The sequence below is a fragment of the Alligator sinensis genome, unplaced genomic scaffold (assembly GCF_000455745.1).
Source record: "Alligator sinensis unplaced genomic scaffold, ASM45574v1 scaffold156_1, whole genome shotgun sequence".
Taxonomy (NCBI): domain Eukaryota; kingdom Metazoa; phylum Chordata; order Crocodylia; family Alligatoridae; genus Alligator; species Alligator sinensis.
The window spans coordinates 5,440,253-5,458,381 of record NW_005841844.1 but is presented as its reverse complement, the minus strand read 5'-3'; the positions used below and the strand labels follow the sequence as shown (position 1 = coordinate 5,458,381).

The 18,129-nt window shown below is 40.2% G+C and overlaps 1 protein-coding gene across 1 annotated transcript in view; it reads left to right on the top strand.

The window, feature by feature from the left end:
* The window catches only part of KCNIP1 (potassium voltage-gated channel interacting protein 1), a 51,477-nt gene extending 45,547 nt beyond the window's left edge, over positions 1-5,930 (top strand). Inside the window, exons 6-8 of the mRNA XM_006015732.2 lie at positions 1,421-1,525; positions 1,744-1,806; positions 5,765-5,930. Coding sequence (XP_006015794.1) covers positions 1,421-1,525; positions 1,744-1,806; positions 5,765-5,812 — 216 coding nt within the window. The 3' untranslated portion in view covers positions 5,813-5,930. The remainder of the gene's footprint in view (positions 1-1,420; positions 1,526-1,743; positions 1,807-5,764) is intronic.
* Positions 5,931-18,129: the final 12,199 nt, after the last annotated feature.

Below are 18,129 nucleotides of genomic sequence, written 5' to 3'. Positions count from 1 at the left end.
AGCAGCTAGAACTTTCCCTGCAATCATACCATTCCTACAGAAGGTTTGTACTTCATAGACAACAAAATAAACCCCAAGTAACCTTCCTCAAACCAAAAGAACTTCCTCTGCATACATTGTCAGACTTTGCACACATGGGTTGTAATATAAAGAAAAAATGTAAGAGCCGTATGAGAAAAAAGCAAAACCAAGCACTGATTTTGGGCTTCATGACTAGTCATTTCTTCAGCTCCCTGGAGCAGACAGTTGCTTCCCTCAAGGTTTTCCCATTTCTGACTACAAGATGCAGTTTATAGACTGCCCTAGTTTAACTCTGCACTTCCATTTGTGTCTCTAGTTACTTGTCCTCTCCTTACATCCAAGTATAAATACACTGGACTGTGAAATGCATATTTCACACTTAAGCCTCACATGTCTGCGTATCTCCACAGGCCCCTACAGCACCGTTGTTACTACACCGTCATTTAGTACTTTCCTTTCGTACTGCGCCGTGCACACTGTGCACGGTTATTTTTAGCCTCTGTGTCACCATCGTGACATGCTATACTGAGGGAGTGTGTTGCTATAGCAATGTAGCTGTGACATCACGGTTTTTGCCCGCAGATGCTACATCGATATAGTGCGTTGCTACAGCAATGTAGTGTCACATGTCGACGCACCCAGTGTCTAACTCTTACTTTCGGTTATATGCTGAGCAAAGAACTCAGTGCACCTTGCTCTGTTTTGGCTGTGATCAACTGTAAGATCTTTTTGATACTATACAAATCTATAAAGAATGTAAGACTGTGTGTGGTTGGAGTGCTACAATATGCTTATTACTAAGAAGTGGTATCAATACTAATAATAGAGACACCTTTGTGAAAGACAGGGTAAGTTTATCCTAAGGCTGACTCTTATCAGTCTGCTTGACTAGGTAATCCTTCCTAGTGACTGGAAAAAGATCTGCTTCCCTTGGGGAAGAGAATCAAGTATGGAAATTGTGGGAAATCATCCTTTATCATTGTAAAAGTACTGAGAACTAAGAACACATTCATTTTAGCTCCAACAATTCCACTGACTGGGTCAGCTGGCTGTGGGTACCAATGGTGGATCTGCTACAATCTTGCACAGCAATAACTAAAGGCAAGGAAATGAAGTAATAGCAAGGACTGCACAGGAGCTTTTGTAGATGATTGACAAAAGATGACAGAGTAAGATTCACTAGATTTTGCAGCATACTGTATATACAATGACATTTGAGTGTAAAAAAACTGCAATATATGGTATCTGGAAGTGGTACTAAAAATGCCAAGTGACACTCAGCAATATGGCTTTCCTTTACATTAGGAAAAGAATGCAGAACTGGGCCTAATTCAGTAAAAGAAAATGTTGTACTTGTATTTATTAGTTTCTGTTTTATTTTTGCATGTTACTACTCCAGGAAATGATGGATATAGTAAAGGCAATTTATGATATGATGGGGAAGTACACATATCCAGTGCTCAAGGAAGATGCTCCAAGACAGCATGTAGAAGTTTTCTTCCAGGTACTTAGCTGATTTCTAATGCATTCCTTTTGATGCTTAGCTACTGGCAAAGCCTGAACAATGGAACTCATTGCAAACTCTAGCTGGAGTACAAGCTCTGCCTGTTTGCAAGATACTGTAGTTTTACGCAAGCAGCACTGAACAGTATTGAGATACTTTTTGAAAGAGACATCAGTTTTAGAAAAAATAAATATAGCCTTGTGTCTTTTATTTTGCAGAAAATGGATAAAAACAAAGACGGCGTTGTAACTTTAGATGAGTTCATTGAATCATGTCAGGAGGTAAGAGTAACCGTCTCATTGCCTTGAAAGCAGAGAAGATGAGCTTGTGCCACAATGGTCATATTCACTTTAGATGGCAGTCCTTTCTAAGTTTTAGGGGGCTCAGGATTCCAACTTTCATTCTATTGCATTTAAAAACCAGCTGCAAAATTCAGTCCTGGTGTAACAGAGACTGCTATGGCTCCTGTTACAGAGGCACAGCAATAGTACAATAGTAGATTAACCTGAGGAAACAGTAAGAAATATACTGCAGTGCTAGCAGATTCCTGGCAGTGGTATAAAACTGAGTCTTGTGTGGGAGACAGGGCAAGACTGCTGCTAGGTCTGCTGCTAGGCTACTCTGAAGGCCAGTAAGCAAAGCTTGTTAGAGAATATCTGCAGACAGCCCAGGGAATCGCTGGAAGCAGGCAGGGCTGGAAGACGGCGGGGCTCTGGAGGCTTATAAAGCAAGACCAGAGCCTGAGCAGTCAGTCTGGCTCTGCAGGGAAAGGGGTTCTGCTGTAAGATGCCTGCTGATGAGAGACAGCAGTAAGGAGCTGCGGCTGGCAGGGGATTCAACTCAGTATGAAGGGGGATTCCAGAAGAGAGTCAGTGTGCTTAGAGAATTAAGTTATAGCCAGTGTGCTGATGTTTTGGTCTGAGTTTTAACTGTTTGACTGGGTTTGGGACTGCAGGGAAGGTCAGGAGGTGCCAGTAATGCCAGCAAGGTACTTAAGGCTTGAGTCTACTTGGGGGACAAGGCAGGTGGTAGTACAGCAGTTTAGGAGGGGCAGAGACAAGGTCCAGGGCCCACCACCTTTGAGGGGTAGAGATAGGGCTAGTGAGAGCCCACTGGCCCAAAAGGGGCAGAGACAAAGCTAAAGAAAGTCCAGCCCAGGAGGGGCAGAGATTGACAAAAGACTGAAAAGTCAGAGAAGTCTGTATGCAAGACTGAGGCCAAGGGCCCACCAAATTGTTTGATTGTCACACCTCAGAGGCACAGCCACAGCTACAGGGGAGGTTGGGGCCATGATTAGACCAAAGGTAGTGAGTGCCCTTGGGGGGCATGTGTGGAGAAAGAGAGCCCACCTGGAGGAAGGATTTATTAGGAGCAGTGGGGTCCAAGAGGGATCTGTGGGTATGAGGACAGGCTAAAGGCTTTCACTAAGAACCATGGGCAGCCTCCCTTTCTAAACTTGTTAACAAGACCAAGGTGTTGCAGGTGAGAACAAAAGAAGGGTACCTTGCAGTAGAGCATGAGCTGAGTCACCATCAGGGGGTATGACAGCCACCCCCGAAGCACCGGTCCTGATACATATGGGTTTTGACTTGTGAATTCCCCTAAACACCAGAGAATGCTTAGAACATGAATTTGGGTTTGCACCGATCACTGGATACAGTCTGTTCATTTTCAGTGCTGATGGCCTGTGCTATTATTTTCCCAAGTGAAATATAATGGACAATTCTTTGACATGGTACATAACTATAAAGGAAGCTCACAAAGCCTTTCACCTACCTCAGTGTTTTTCTGTTTTTAAGAGGTTGACAATGTCTCTCTAATTGCTTTTCTCCATATATCATTAATAGTTACTCACAGTGACTGAGCTGTCCAGAAGCATAAAATCTGTCTAGGTACCCTGTAATTACGACACCGACATATAAAACTCTTGATGCGTGAGGTCAAACATTAAAAACAAGCACTGCAATCAAAGTAATGATTTTTCCAAAATGAATGCCTTTTGGAAATTCCATAAATTAAATTGGCTGCAATAATTGTTTATTGTTATTTTTAGCACCTACACAAAACTAAGCATCTGCATGAACAATCAGCCTGACATCTGTTTTTCTGGCTTCCAATTAACTGTGTGACTATTTGGTCAGGGATGTTTCCAGTGGTTAATCAATGCAATAACAGCCTGCTCATTTCAGACAGTTTAAGATAGTGGTAATTATCACTCATTGGGCATCCTCAGCTCTTAGTTTCAAGCTTTCCCAAGAAAGTAATTCCCATGCTGTAATGAGTGTAGCTTTCAGTATCTGAATGATTGCTATGAATCCTGCAAACAATTTTAAGGAGTGGGGTGGGCCTTTTTCTTTATTCTTAGTTCAGTCAGGACCTTGTTATATGGAGAACTTTCTTTGGTGAGGTCTTCAGGGATGTGAAACTTCATCCTCCATTATTAGATGCCTAATGTGAAGTTCTTTCTTGCAGATGTTTTATTCTTAACCTCTTCTGTTTCTTTGCTTCGCGTGTGCATGTTTCTTAATTGGTTTGCCTGCAGGTGTGTGCACATGTATTATATCTGTTGCTGGTTGCTGGGTGATTTATTTATTTTTGGGTACTTTTAAGGATAACTCATTGATGGTGCTGGCTTGCCTGAGGTATTTACATATGTCCTCATGCTTGATGTGTTTGCTAACTAATCTGAAAATTCAAGGTTCTTTACTATTCTTTTCTTCATGCAATGCGCCATATTATTTAATTAAACTTAGCATCATTTGCAGTAGGTGCCTTATAAGTATTCAGAACATGTTTTTTCTTGTGGGGGGGTGTTGTTTTTTGTTTTAATTGGAAAAAAAAGTGTCTTTTTTTTAACAAAAAAAAGAAAAAGTCATGCAATGTGAAGATGGCATGGGCAAACCTAGGATTTTGAAAAGGGTGGGTAGTGTGCTACATCATCCCTTACAACAACAAATTTTCCTCCAATTGAAAAAGAAACTAGACGCCTTACAAATATGCTAGTGGCCTCCAGCTATATTTTTCAATTTATAATCAAAACCTTCCCCTGCCTCTCTGAGAATTCCTTTCTCACTGCAGCATCTCACACCCCATGGGACCGCCTCAACCACCCTTCTTGCTCCCACTCCCCTATACTCCATTTTGCCCCATAGACCCCATAATACCCCGACCCTTCTTCACCCCACACCTTCCCCCTAATTAGTTCCAAGTGTTTTACAAATCAGGGCAGAGACATAGGCATAAAGAAAGAGATGGGCAGAAATCCAGAGTTCTGTCACTTTATCCAGCTTTGCGTACATCAAGCGCACAAAGAAAAAAGTGCTAAATTGGCACTGTAATAATGTAACAGCCTATCAGATCACCTTGGATGTTGCTACAAAGTAAAACTGCAGATGCAACTAGCCTCATAACAAACTTTGCTAATAAGGTTCTCTCAATATGTAAGTCTCAGCTTTCTTATTTGGATTCAGGGGTCATATCTACACGTGTATTTAAGCATGCCTACATTTAATGCGCATTAAGCAGGCTTAGGCAGGTGGCTACAAGTACAGACATTAAAGTGCATTAAGACTGTGTATGAAGACTTGGGACTAAAGCGTTAATGCGATTTAACACATCTACATGTTCGTTAATGTGCTTTAATTATCCACGCCTAAATTTGATACCTGCATTTGTAGATATCAAGTTTAAATTGATAACTTAAATTCACCATTTTTAATGTGCATTAAGGGTATGCACAAGTAGACATGTACCCTTAATGCACATTAGCTTAGGCTAATGCACATTAAAGCATCATGTGTAGACGCACCCAGGGAGTAGGAATCCAAGGGTAAAAGATTAACATTTTTGAGCCCAGAAGCAACTTCATTTTAGAGGTAAGTTAAGGGAGCTCTGGACCTGGCAGTTTAAGGCTTCTGACATCAAGACTGCTCCTGTGTGCAAATGCAAGTGCTGGAATTATTCATGATCTAAAGCAAAGCATTTAAACACCTACTTAATTTCAAACATGTGGTTCAAGCTAACACACCCAAATGCTTTGTTAAATTAGAAATGCTTTCTGAAACAGGACGAGAGCTTCTGAAATAGAGTGGACTCATCCATGAAGAAAGGTGCTATAAAAAAGGAGCTGATACATACTGTAGAAACAGGTGCCAAAGATCAATTGTGCTGCAAAGTGCTTTGTCTGCCATAGACGGTCTAAAGAATTTGGTTGTTTTATTGTTTTCTTGTTGCTTCCAGGATGACAATATCATGCGGTCCTTACAGCTCTTTGAGAACGTCATGTAACAGCATCTGGAGAATGGTGCAAGAATCAGAGACTTTGTACGTAATGAAAACCTCCTTTCTGGGCAAAAGCTTTTTACAACTCGACCATGTTGAACGCGCAATGGTTTTGTAAGACATCCCCGACTGAACTGTATCTCAGAATGCAACCAACTCCATCTCTCCTTCCCAAGAGACATTGGAGTGGAACTTCTTTCATCTTGGAAGCATGCTAATATTTTAATAAAAGTTGAGAGAGACCTCCTGCTTGAACTTTAATGAATAATATACAACATTCTGTTTGCTAGTCACAAATTCTGCTGCTTTAAATAGAGCAAGCTTGATTGCATATGATAATACAATGTCAATAACTTGCTCCACCACCTATTGCAAGTGGAAGCTCACTCCATACTGTTATAGGCCGAAATGTTGTACAAATAACTCCCTTATTTGTTTTAACAGAAAACTAATCTACCATAACACATTTGTGAGGCTGTGAAAACTAACACCAAATGCCCTTTGTTAAATGGAGGGTCCAGTTCATACAATCAGTTTACTCTAATGTTCCTGATCTTCCCCTCTCATTCACAAGCACCACTACTCCACTGAACTTGGTGGAGTCATTCCTAATGTGGACCAACCAGAAGATAGTCAAGCCAATAGATTTCAGATAGGAGAATGCACTTTTCCATATACAGTCTCTTCTGCAGATTGAATCTCACTGAGTAGTATTACATTCCTATAGCATAAGATAAATTTTGAATAGCTGGAACTGAACAACTTTTACCAATTATCTGCTACAGTATTGCCACCAATGAAGTAGGTTTCCAGTATGGAGTATGTATTTCCCATTGGGACCACTGCCATAAGCCTTAGTTCTTTATATACTGTTTGGAATATGCTTCATTAGTACATCATTTAAACATTTGCACTTTTAGATTGGATTTAAAAGCAAAGTATTTTCCTCTGTATGGATTTATTTGGCCTCTTTGATTTTTATTCAGCAGCGCAAAATAAAATCCAGATCATATAACTGTTTCCACAAACAGACCCCAGCAACCACACTGTGTCCTGCTGATTTACACAGGCAACAGTCTTTTCTAAGCTGTTGAAAAAGGGTCTGAGCTGGGGGTAAGCCCCAGGTAGGATAAGCTAACTACATCCCTTGTGTAACTTCCACTTCTACACTGTAAGTTCCCTGGGACAAGGGCTGGGACAGTGACAGATTTGTTTTGTAAGGCTTGCCCCCCCCGCCCCCGTATACACTGGCAGTGCCAAAAGACATCATTGGTTTTATCGTCAGCCAAGAATGGATTTTGACCAATAGATGAGCAGGCCAAAACAATATGATTTGAGAGCCTAGGAGTGTTGTACAGCCTGGGTTGCAGAGAGCATTACATGGGCTGATACTGCACAGAGCAGTTGTGGCAGGCAGCATGGGCAACTGGTGCCTCCTGACCCTCCAGCAACCACGGGGAGGGGTCCCCCCTGCAGCTGATTGTGCCGACCTGGAAGCAGCACTCCCTCGAAACTGGTTCTAAGAGGGAACGCTGCCCAGAAGTGCCAGCGGCATGCCTGGAAGGGCCAGGGAAGTGCCAGCAGTACTTCTCCTAGTGCCCCTGCTCCCGCCTGCCCCCCTGCCTGCTGCTTAAGTGGGGAATGCTACTGTGAGGGGGTGCGCCAGTGCTCTCAGGGGGTGCACGTGCACCCCTTTGCACCCCCTACGCATTGCCGCTGGCAAGCAGCCATCTAAAGGTAGAGGAACCAATAGGAGAAAGCAAGAACAACCAACCTCTTCAGCTGCTTGAGCCACACACAAAGGAGGGTCACCCAACACAGTCCATGATTGCTCCCCTACAGAAAACGTGTATATTTTTATTATATCAGATATTATATAACAATGATATTGACAGCACTGAAACTATATTTTAAATATTATAAGTGGAAGCTTTTTATAATAGACTAAATATATGGAATGACTCATTTCTATAGCCCTATATTTTATAAAATATATCAGCCTACAGATAAAGAAATAGATCTAGTTGATATAAGAGTGATCCTCTGCTTGCATCTCAACCAAGAACTTTCCCCTCCTGCATACGCTTACATGTCTGTTTAACTTGACTCACCTGAGCAGTTGCCTTGCTGTTCAAGTGAGAAAAGTTATATGCCTGCAAGATGGAGGCTTTAGTCTCTCTCTCTCTTTTTTTGTTTTTCCACTACCTTACACTGAACACCACCAATGAATTTATTCTTATACTTGATATAGAATATAGCAAGTCCCAATCATGTGCTGTGACTTTCAGGGTGGTGAGATGTTGCAAGTATAGTATAGTCATCCAGTTGTGCTAGTCAGGTTCTAAGAGGCTCTTGATGAAAGTATGCTGTAAATCCAAAGCAGAATCAATCAGGAAATTTATCTTATTGCCTCTTAATTTTCTTGCAATTCCACCTAAAATTACAGAAGCCTTAGCTTGTTTGTTTTTCGTACACACCAATCAGCCATGCATTGTCAATCTGATTGACTAATTTCAGCTAAAGGGAAAAAAAGCCAAATGAAATAGGAAAAATGGGTTTTGTGACAACCCAGCATGCCTCTTCTGTAATGTGTTGTATCAGCTGTGCCTCATGAAATGGTAGGTGCAGCCTGCTGACTTCTTGCAATTTAAAGGTGCAGTACACAAAGATGATTCATGAAAGTTGTCTTTTGCATACATCACAGTGACTGCAGCGAAATTAATTTCTGGGGTAACTCCACTGACTTCTATAGAGTTACATCAATAATGAATTTGGCCTGTTGCCACTTTTGGATATTAAACTATCAGAAGTGCTTCACCTTCATGTCAGCTGAGGAAAGAACTGTAATGTATTTCTTTGTTTTGATGCGTTTCCAGTATCACTGTGCTGTACTAGGTGGAATATGTTATTCCTGTCCTGGTCTTTGTACGTGCTGTCTGCTGAGTATGGCCCCTATTCAGCAAGATGTGTAAGCAGTCAGCTAGTCCCCTTAACTCCATTGGGTTCACTTGTGGACTAAGAGCTTTGGTCAATTTGAGCCAGTTAGTGGCACTGCTGCTTTTCCTTCCATTTGGGGGACCCAAAAGCTTCCTGTTCTGTAACTCTTACCAATGTCCATGGTTTCTGCATATGTGGGGTAACTATAAAATACAAAGACCTGATCCTGCTCCCATGGAAGTCAAATTGTATAATTCTCAGTAGCACAAGTGGATGTGGGTGAGCAAGGCACCAGCCCTAAACACTGACTTAGAGAGGGCTCAAGACTGGCAGTTGCCACAACAACTGCTGCTCAAAGAGCAAAAATTGCTTATTACGCCTCTGATATTTCCTTTTTATTTCAGTCATGCAGGAATGGGGCCCATGAGAGTATGATGATGTTTTACCTTGGGTTACTACCTCTCAGTTCTAATTAATATTATTGATGGTTGGGATAGGACAATTTGCAGAGTGACATAACTGACAGCTATATTTTCATGTATGCTTTACAGGGTAATTCATGCCATTGCCCCTTTATTAAATCACTCTAGTTGTAAATTCAAACTGTGACAGAATAGCCTTCTCTAGGAAACCACGCTTTAGTGTTTGTATGTGATCCCATGCTTTATTTAGCAAAGACCTATCCATAAGCTGGTATGCACTGATGCACAGTAGGCCACTTTGTGAGCTGTGTATACAGCATGTATACTCTGACTAATGGATGAAAGTTATCCAGTAACTGTAAGAGAATTGTATTCTGCATGGAAATGTCTTTTGGGTTTGTTCTTTATGTTCTCAGTGAATGTTAGTTTGTAAACTTGCAAACCCTCCCATGGTTCATAAATGAGGCTTGCAATATTTATGGCAAATACTACTACAGCTTATTAAATAAAACATACTGTGCCAGTCTGATCTCATCCCATCATAAATCATACTGCCAGAATGTGGAAAGTGGTTACCATGCTGACTTCTAAGTCACTATTAGAATATCCATCAATGCTATCAGCTGTACAGATTTTCTCAAAGGTGTAAATGTCTTATCAATTTGTCTGACTTGTTTGTTTAGTTGTAAGTGTTAAACCACATAATCACGCCAGCAATTCTTCAAAACATTTATAACATGCATTTTTGGCAAAGATCTGTTAAAAATAGGATTGCTATTAATGAGGATGCAAAAAAAATGTAATGTGTCTGTCCATGTTGATGTTAGTTTTCTTGTTACTTTGAAAGCACTACAGTATTGTGAGTAATCATGAAAAATGCCAGATGAGATCCCCTTGGTATCATAACAGAAACAGAATAATGATACTTATGACCTGGGGGAAGCAGTATGACAATATTTCTTCATCATGGAAGGATCTTAAGGTAATATGGGCAAAAAATATAAATCATGATAAGTAAAGCCATTTTACTAGAGCAGCAATGCATAGTTTCACTGTTACAATGCTATTATCCAATGGCAATTTTTATGATATTTTGTTGAATGGTTTTAAAGATTTTTGTTTTAATAATAAAATTAAATATATACTGAAGGGTGTTCTTTTGTAGCCTAGGAGCTAATCATTTCTTTAAGGGATACTTTCAGGCTTAAAATTCTGGATCAGGTTTTTAAATGCAAGATTCTGTTCTGAACATGCACATCTGTGTGTGTATCTTGGCAGTGAACATGCTGAATGGGTGCTGTGAGCATAATATTTACATGTTACTTAGACATTCGTATATCTAATTTAGAAATATTCCTTCATGTGGGTGCAGTGGCAAGTGCCTCATTCTGAGATATTTTAATAAAAGTTTTACCTGGATTACTGGTTATACTTTGGAATAGTAAAACTAATATTTTAGGAATCTTATTTCTCTTCACCATTTTTAGAGTTTCCATTTAGAAAAATACAAGAAAACTGATAAATGTTAGGCAGAGGGTAAGGCAGAGTGGCATCTAGCAACTAATTGTTTCAGAGAGTCATGAACAACCTAGTTCATCTGATATTATAAATGGACCCATATATAGAATATGACAGCATAGGCTGTTGCCTATGGAAGCTCATGAACCTCTGAAACAGTTGGACTCTAATGCATTACCCTGCCCTGCATTCTGCCTGCCTTCAGACTAATATGGCTAGCCATTAGAGCTGTGCAAAATTTTGACCGCCATTTTGTCTCAGTGGTGTTTCGAGTGTTTCAACGCTCAAAACTCCAAATCCGAAATGAAATGGGAGACATGTCGAAACATTCAAAATGAAATTAAACAAGTTGAAATGTTTCAAAGGTGTTTCGGCATTTCAAAGGTGTTTCAAAGCTGAACTTACAGGGAAAGACAACAGGGAACGAGAAAGTAAGGAGAGGGAGGGGGAAGAAGGGGGAACAGACTGACATCTGTAGCTGGCCAGTGTCTGCCAACTGTCCCTGAGGTCCTTTCTAATCCCAGTGCTCTAAAGTTAAAAACCTATCTAAACCTAAAAAATTTTAAAACAGCACCTATCTCCTTGAAACTTGGCAGGCATTATGGCCTCAGCAGGGGCTACCATGCCTGCAGTTTTCACCCCATACTGCCTTAACACACACACAAAGTCACACGAGTTTTCATCTCAGCACCTTGAGGTGCAGTTTCCCAGAAACCCCTGCACCTCTCTCTTTGAAGGTTGGCAAGCTTCATGCATTCAGAAGGGACTACTATTCCTGCAATTTTCATCAGAATCAGGCAAGGAAGAACAAAGTTATAGGTATTTTAGTCATTCCCCATTATAGCCTATGGCCAAAACACCGAAACTGTCAATACAGTGTTGAAACTTGGAACAGTTTCAGCCAAAACAAAATGAAACAACAATTTGAAATGCCAAATCTGAAATTGAAACAAAATGCAGGCATTTCACACAGCCCTAACTAGCCATGTCTGTGGTAATGGTTACATTTTTATATGACCTTTGTTTAAGCAAGAGATATTTTTTGCTAGGGACAGACAACACAAGCCAATTTAAGTGATCAGAAACTGGTTTAAACCTGTAACAGAATGGACATTCAGGGCACATAAACCAGTTTGAAAATGGTTGAAGCTGGTTTGACATAAACCTGGTTGAATATATAGTAGTATCAGACTTAACTGATTTGGGTCAAACCAGTTTATGCAATGTCTGTCCTAGACCCCTTACTGGTTTAAGTTAAATCAGATTCCCCCACTATCCCAGCATGCTCTCTGGGTTGGGCAGGCCCCTCCCCTCAGCTCCCTAGCTGGAGCTCCAGAAGAGATGTGTAGGCACAGCAGGATCTTCCTGGCTTCCCCGTGCCTCCCTCACCTCCCTCCTCCCCACTCGCTGCTGAAGCAGGGATCCCTTCCTCCTCTCTCCCACAACAGGGACCATAGCCAGCATGTGGTATGCTAGCTAATGCTGAGAGGTGTCTGTGTAAGGCAGACAGGACAATGTCAGGTTAGGGATTTTTGGAACTAATCAATAGGGCAGCTGCTAATGTCCCTCTGTTCCTTCCTTTGGAAAAAGCTATTTAAGAAGAGCTTGAACTAATGAGTGAGGCTTTGTTTTCTGATGGGGTGCTAAATGCTGATGATAGAACTAATAAATGCTCTGTTATCAAAAAGGCGGGGAACCCCTCCCTAATCAGAGCATCCTGCCTGGGCCTGGCCATGCCCCACCTCAGCTCAGCATTGTGGAAGGGGAAGGAGGGCTGCTCTACTACCCCCCGGCTTCTAGCTTGAGCCACTGCAGGTGTGTGCTGGATTGTTTTCAGTCCAGAGGGGATGTCTGTGTGGTTACAAACTGATTCAGTCTAGGCAGGTTAGACTAACCTGCAAAGATTGAGTCAATTCAGGCTCAGATTTTTTGAGTGTCTGTCCCTAGCCTTTAAGGCCAAGAAGACTTATTAGTATCCTTTCAGCTGCAGTCTCTTTTATACTTAGATGAAAAAAGAAATTTTGTCAAGGTTATACATTTCCTAAGTTACATACTTCAGGATGTGAAATATAGACAAACATGTACAAAGGGAAAAAAGAGTTACCTTGCATACATCCAGCTATGTGAAAAATTAGCTGTGTGAATTTTGGTATCGGTCTCATTCTAGTTCCTACTGGCTGAATGTCTGTGTTATGCTAACTGGCACCATACTGGCACCATACCAATGCTTTGCTAATTAGGCAGGGAATGAAAAGGAACAAAGAATAAAGCATTTTCAGACATAACTGTTGGGCTGGGTTACAAGGTAGGCAAACCTACCTTAGGCAGAAGTTAGAGACAGCAAAAAAGAATATTCAGAAATGCAAAACATTTATTATTTTCTTGTAATAAAATATTTCTGTTAAAATTGGCAATGTTGTGAAAACTGCTGTCAAACACCAGCAAGCAACACACAGTGCTTTGTATCTGGATAAGTCAGTTTGTATTTGGTTATTCAGAAGTTCTTAAATTAGCTGTGTCCACAGTTACCTAATGATCTTCAGTGACAGAATCAATCATCACCATGGCTAAAATTGATGGGGACAGTCTTTTATGAAAATGAAAACTTATTTTTGGAACTAAGGACCACAAAAGGAAAGCTGAAATAGAATCCAATAATGCAAAACACAATTGAGTGCATTTAAGATTTCTGAAATAAACAGTTTTAATTCCATTGAATACATTGAAATCTACCAGTCATGGATGTTCATCTAACCAAAAAGTCACTGCTCCTACTTCTTAAAATAATCTCAATGAAAAAGGTTTTTGTCTCTCACATTAGTTGTAATAGGTATGAAAGAAAAGAACAAGAAGAAAAATGTTATCATCCATGAGACACCATCATCTGTGAATGTGTATCTATCTCTGATTAACATCATCATGATGCAATTATACATGTATTCAAGGAATACAGAGGAATCTACAGAGGATGAAAGTGAGCATTAGCGCTTAGAAAGATCCTGCTGACATGGCCAGTAATCAAAGACAGTGTTTGTCTTTTGTTTGTGAATTCTGGGCCAGTGGAAACAATTTGGAAGAATTTTCCATTGGATAGTAATGGTAAAAAAAACCCTTTCTATTGTTCACCCCAGTTTTCAAATAGAGAAAGCTTAATTCTACTTCAAATGATGTTCTTTATTTCTGAAAGTTGTTTAACTCTGGAGATTTTGCTTTAGCTAGGAGTGGTATTCAACACTGGATGAACATACTGATTATTCTAGTGAAGGAAGAGAAATCAGTAAATAGTATGAATAGTCATCATATGTAAGGAGCATTAGAAATTAGACCAAAACAAGCTCTCACTATTCATAAAGATTATCATTTTTGTTCATTATTGATAAGAAAATCAACTTCAAATCCATTCTCTGATAGAACATTGGCAAGATTTTGGAAACGCTTTTGATGCAAGTACACTGCACTGAATAGAATGCATTTCCCTATGGGGTTCAATACACATGCTCTATTCATCCCAATAGGAACATGTTAAGTTTGTGAGAAATTTGACCTTCTGATTAAAGAACATCCCTGATGAGTTACCCAAAAAGGAATTAAGTATTATCACTTGGGTAAAAATATTCAAAATAAAAGTATTCAAATTCTTAGAAACATTATCGAAAAGAATTTTTTTTCTGTTTTGAAAACTGCCAAGTATTATTCTATTATATCTGGCTGCAGCAAAGACACTAGTAAACAAGAGCCAATGAAGTTTGTTAGATCTGTTTCTGCAGAAGAAGCAATGAAGTTGTGAGAAGGCAGCATTAAGATAAAAGAATATTTCTTTGGATTTTTGAACGTCATAGATTCTACCAGTGCTGGGATGATAAAAGTTTACTTTGAACAGTTAAGAAATGGGAATTTCACTCCCCCATTTGAAAGGTCAAATCTAAAGACAATGAAACAAAGATGAAAGACAGACAAAATACAGTGGAGTTCAAAAGAGGATTTGGAACCCATAATTAGTGTTTTGTCCCATGCAATGCACATTCCTTCAGCATCTATTTAAGGATGCTGCAAGTTGTTGTATTGAAACTGTACTAATTTTTCAAAATAGTTCAAAATGTTTATACTATGTTTTTGTTTTTGTAGCCTAGCCATAGCACTGGGATGTAATGTTGCCAAACATTTAAGGTGGGAACACCAAATTCATATGATACATGCATTTCAGCACCACATTTCAAAAGGCTGTAATGCTTTAGTTTCAGTTTTGGGTGATACAATCCTAGAAATTCCAGCAAAAAACAATATTTCAAGAAATTCCAAATAGCTGCCTCAAAATCTACAACTATAAATTCATGTGTACTGGTGCTAGTTTATGAAGTCAATTTTGCAAGTAAAATACTCCAAGAAGCTGAAGTTGATATTGTATAGAATATATATTGTCTGAAAGCCTCAAACAATCTCCTTGTCACCTATTGTTCTGTTAAGGGATTTGCAAGCATCCTGACTGATGCTAAAGAACTAGGTGAGAAGCTGGAAATCAAAGTTATTTTGCCCAAACCAAAGCAAGTCACAGTACAAATTAAAAAGAGAGTGATTTGGACATACAATTATTTTCTCAATTATTTAATGGGAATGTAAGGCCAATTATTTCCTATTTGTGTGTTGAATAATTTCATAGAGTTACTTTGAGAGTGATTTTGTATTATCTGAAGAGCTCCACCAGCTGTTATGAGGTTTCTGTACGATATTTCTGAACCATCAAACATTCCCAGTAAAGAATTACAACACCAATCATTTGTTTTATGCAAAGAGTTACAAGGTGGATGACCTCGTTAAGAAACTAAAACATCCTAGGTATTTGCAATGAATTTCAGGCTATGTTGAAGTGATGTTGTAGCTATGATGGTCCAGGAAATGAGAGGGGCAAAATTAAGACCAGCACAGCACTGATGGTCTTCTGTGATCAGTAGAGGTAAGGTATATTGATCATTCACTCTGGAAATTCTAGCCCCCAGCCTGCCTGAATTATTTCTGTGTTCTTAGGATAAAAAGTTCTTCAGGCTGACAATTCAGCACCTTCCACCAGTGTTTAAGTCACTTTTTACACAAGCTTGCCTCTAGGAACATAATGGCAAAGTCATGCCCCCCATACAGTTTTGGAGATGTGTTTTTTCTTAGTCAATCTAATTTAATCAAAAAGTATCCATAACATTAAATTAGAGAATGTGCAAACACATCTAATAAGACACCAGGTAGCTCAAATTGTTTTTGCAGCCCATCATAGCCCAGCTTGAATATACTATTCTGCTGCTTAATGACCTCCATTGCAAAGCATCAAAACTGAAGACACACATCTGAGGACTTTCTGTATGCAATTCCTTGTCCTGAACTGTATCCATAATCCAAAAAAATGTCTAAAATAGTTACAGATTTGTTAGTTGTAGCCATGTAGGTCTAAGGATATAGGCAGACAAGGTTCATTGGTTAAATAAGAGCTATCACATTTACCCAGTTAAATCACTGGAAAAAATGTTCTTTGCAAGCTTTCGGGCACAAACACCCTTTTTCATGATAGAGAGAGTCTGCTGGTGTTATGTATTCTCCTGAATGGAATAGAAGCCAAAAAAAAAAAAAAACCCCAAGAAAACATCACATTGGACACTGCACAGTGGACAAAATTCAAACCTCCACTGCTATATTGGCTGCTTCAGGGAAAGAATGAACAATGAAATAATTAACAACAAACACCACCAAAACAACCTTTTCCTCTCAGAGAGAAGGGCCACAGAATCTCTAAGTTCCAATCACCAAATAGTAATAAAACCAGAAGATAAAGGAGGAGTTATAGTTACCCTAGACATGAAGACTACATAAAAGAAGCCAGTAGACAACTCTCTAACTCCACCTACTATGAAAAACTAGAGGAAGATCCAACTCCCCTTTCAGCTTAAAACTCAAGGCCACCATCAAATCATTTCCATTTGAACTACAAGAAAACTACAGAATTTGATCTCCCCCACTACCCAAATTTTTACATGCTCCCCAAAATCCACAAACAAGGGAACCCAGGCAGCCCTAGAATATCCAACCATTGAACCCTAACCAAGGAAATATCAGGTTTCATCAAATCCATCCTTAAACCTCTTGTCACCCAAAGAGCGAATTTGTCCAAGACACAACAGACTTTCCACAAAAACTTGAAAACATAGACCACATTCCCAGCAATACTCTCCTGGCCACCATGGATGTTACCAGCTTATATACCAACATCCCACACCAGGATGGCAACCAAGACTACCTTACATGTCTATAAGGGCAAGATTACAACTCAGAGTTCAGAGCTAAAGATAACACTGAACTTACAGGGTAGGTACAGACAGTCAAAAAGCCCAAGGCTGAATTGATTCAGTCTTTGCAGGTTAGTCTAAGCTTCACAGATTAAATTGAAACTAGACTAGACATTAAGAAGAACTTCTTTATGGCAAGGGTTACCAGAATCTGGAATAAGCTCCCAAGTGAGGTGGTGCTCTCCCCTACTTTGGAGGTCTTCTGACCCCAGCATTATTTCCTGCCCAGGGCAGAGGGTCAGGCTCAATGATCTACCGAGGTCCCTTCCAACTCTAAAAAATCTATGAAATCTATTAAATATATGAAACAGAAATGAACCTTTGATTCAGGAAATGCATCCACCTGCTTGCAGTGGCTCAGGTCAGAACCTGGGAGATGCTACAGCCTGACTTCCTGGTTGTGTGTTCACTTCCTCTTCCTGCTGCCCCAAGGTCTCTGGGATTTGCAGTCCAAAATTACATCAGCAGGACTCTGCAGGGTTACTCATCACTTCCTCTTCCTCCTTCCAGGTCCCTCTGGGATTTGTAGTCCACAGTTGCAGCCAACAGTAAGTTTGAGGTGGGGAAGGGGTGTTTAACCCCATTCCCTGGCCACAGACCCCACCCGGGCTTTCCCTGAAGGGAACAGTCTTCTCCCTCCTCCCCCATAGATTGGGCTGCATCCCCAGCTGGACTTGCCCCCCCCCATGCCATCATGCCTCCTGCTAGGGAGCAGAGGGGTGAGGCCAGCCCTGTTCTCTGTAGCAGGCAGCACAGCCCAGGCCAGCCCAGGACCAGAAAGTATTCTGGTATCCTGGGAGACTGTGATTTAACTTGAACCAGGAAGGGGTCTAGGACAGAAGTTTCATAAACTGGTTTGACCCAAAACAGTTAAGTCTGATACTACGTTCAACCAGGTTTATCTTAAAACAGCTTCAGCCATTTTGAAACTGTTTTATGTACACAGAGATTCTGTTCTGTTACAGATTTAAAGCAGTTTCTGATCATTTAAACCAGTTTATGTGTAACTTCTGTCCTTAGCCATACATTTCATCCTCACACACAACAACTTCACTTTCAACAACTACCACTTCCTCCAGAGCATGGGCACAGCTAGGGCACCAAAATGGACCCATGATTT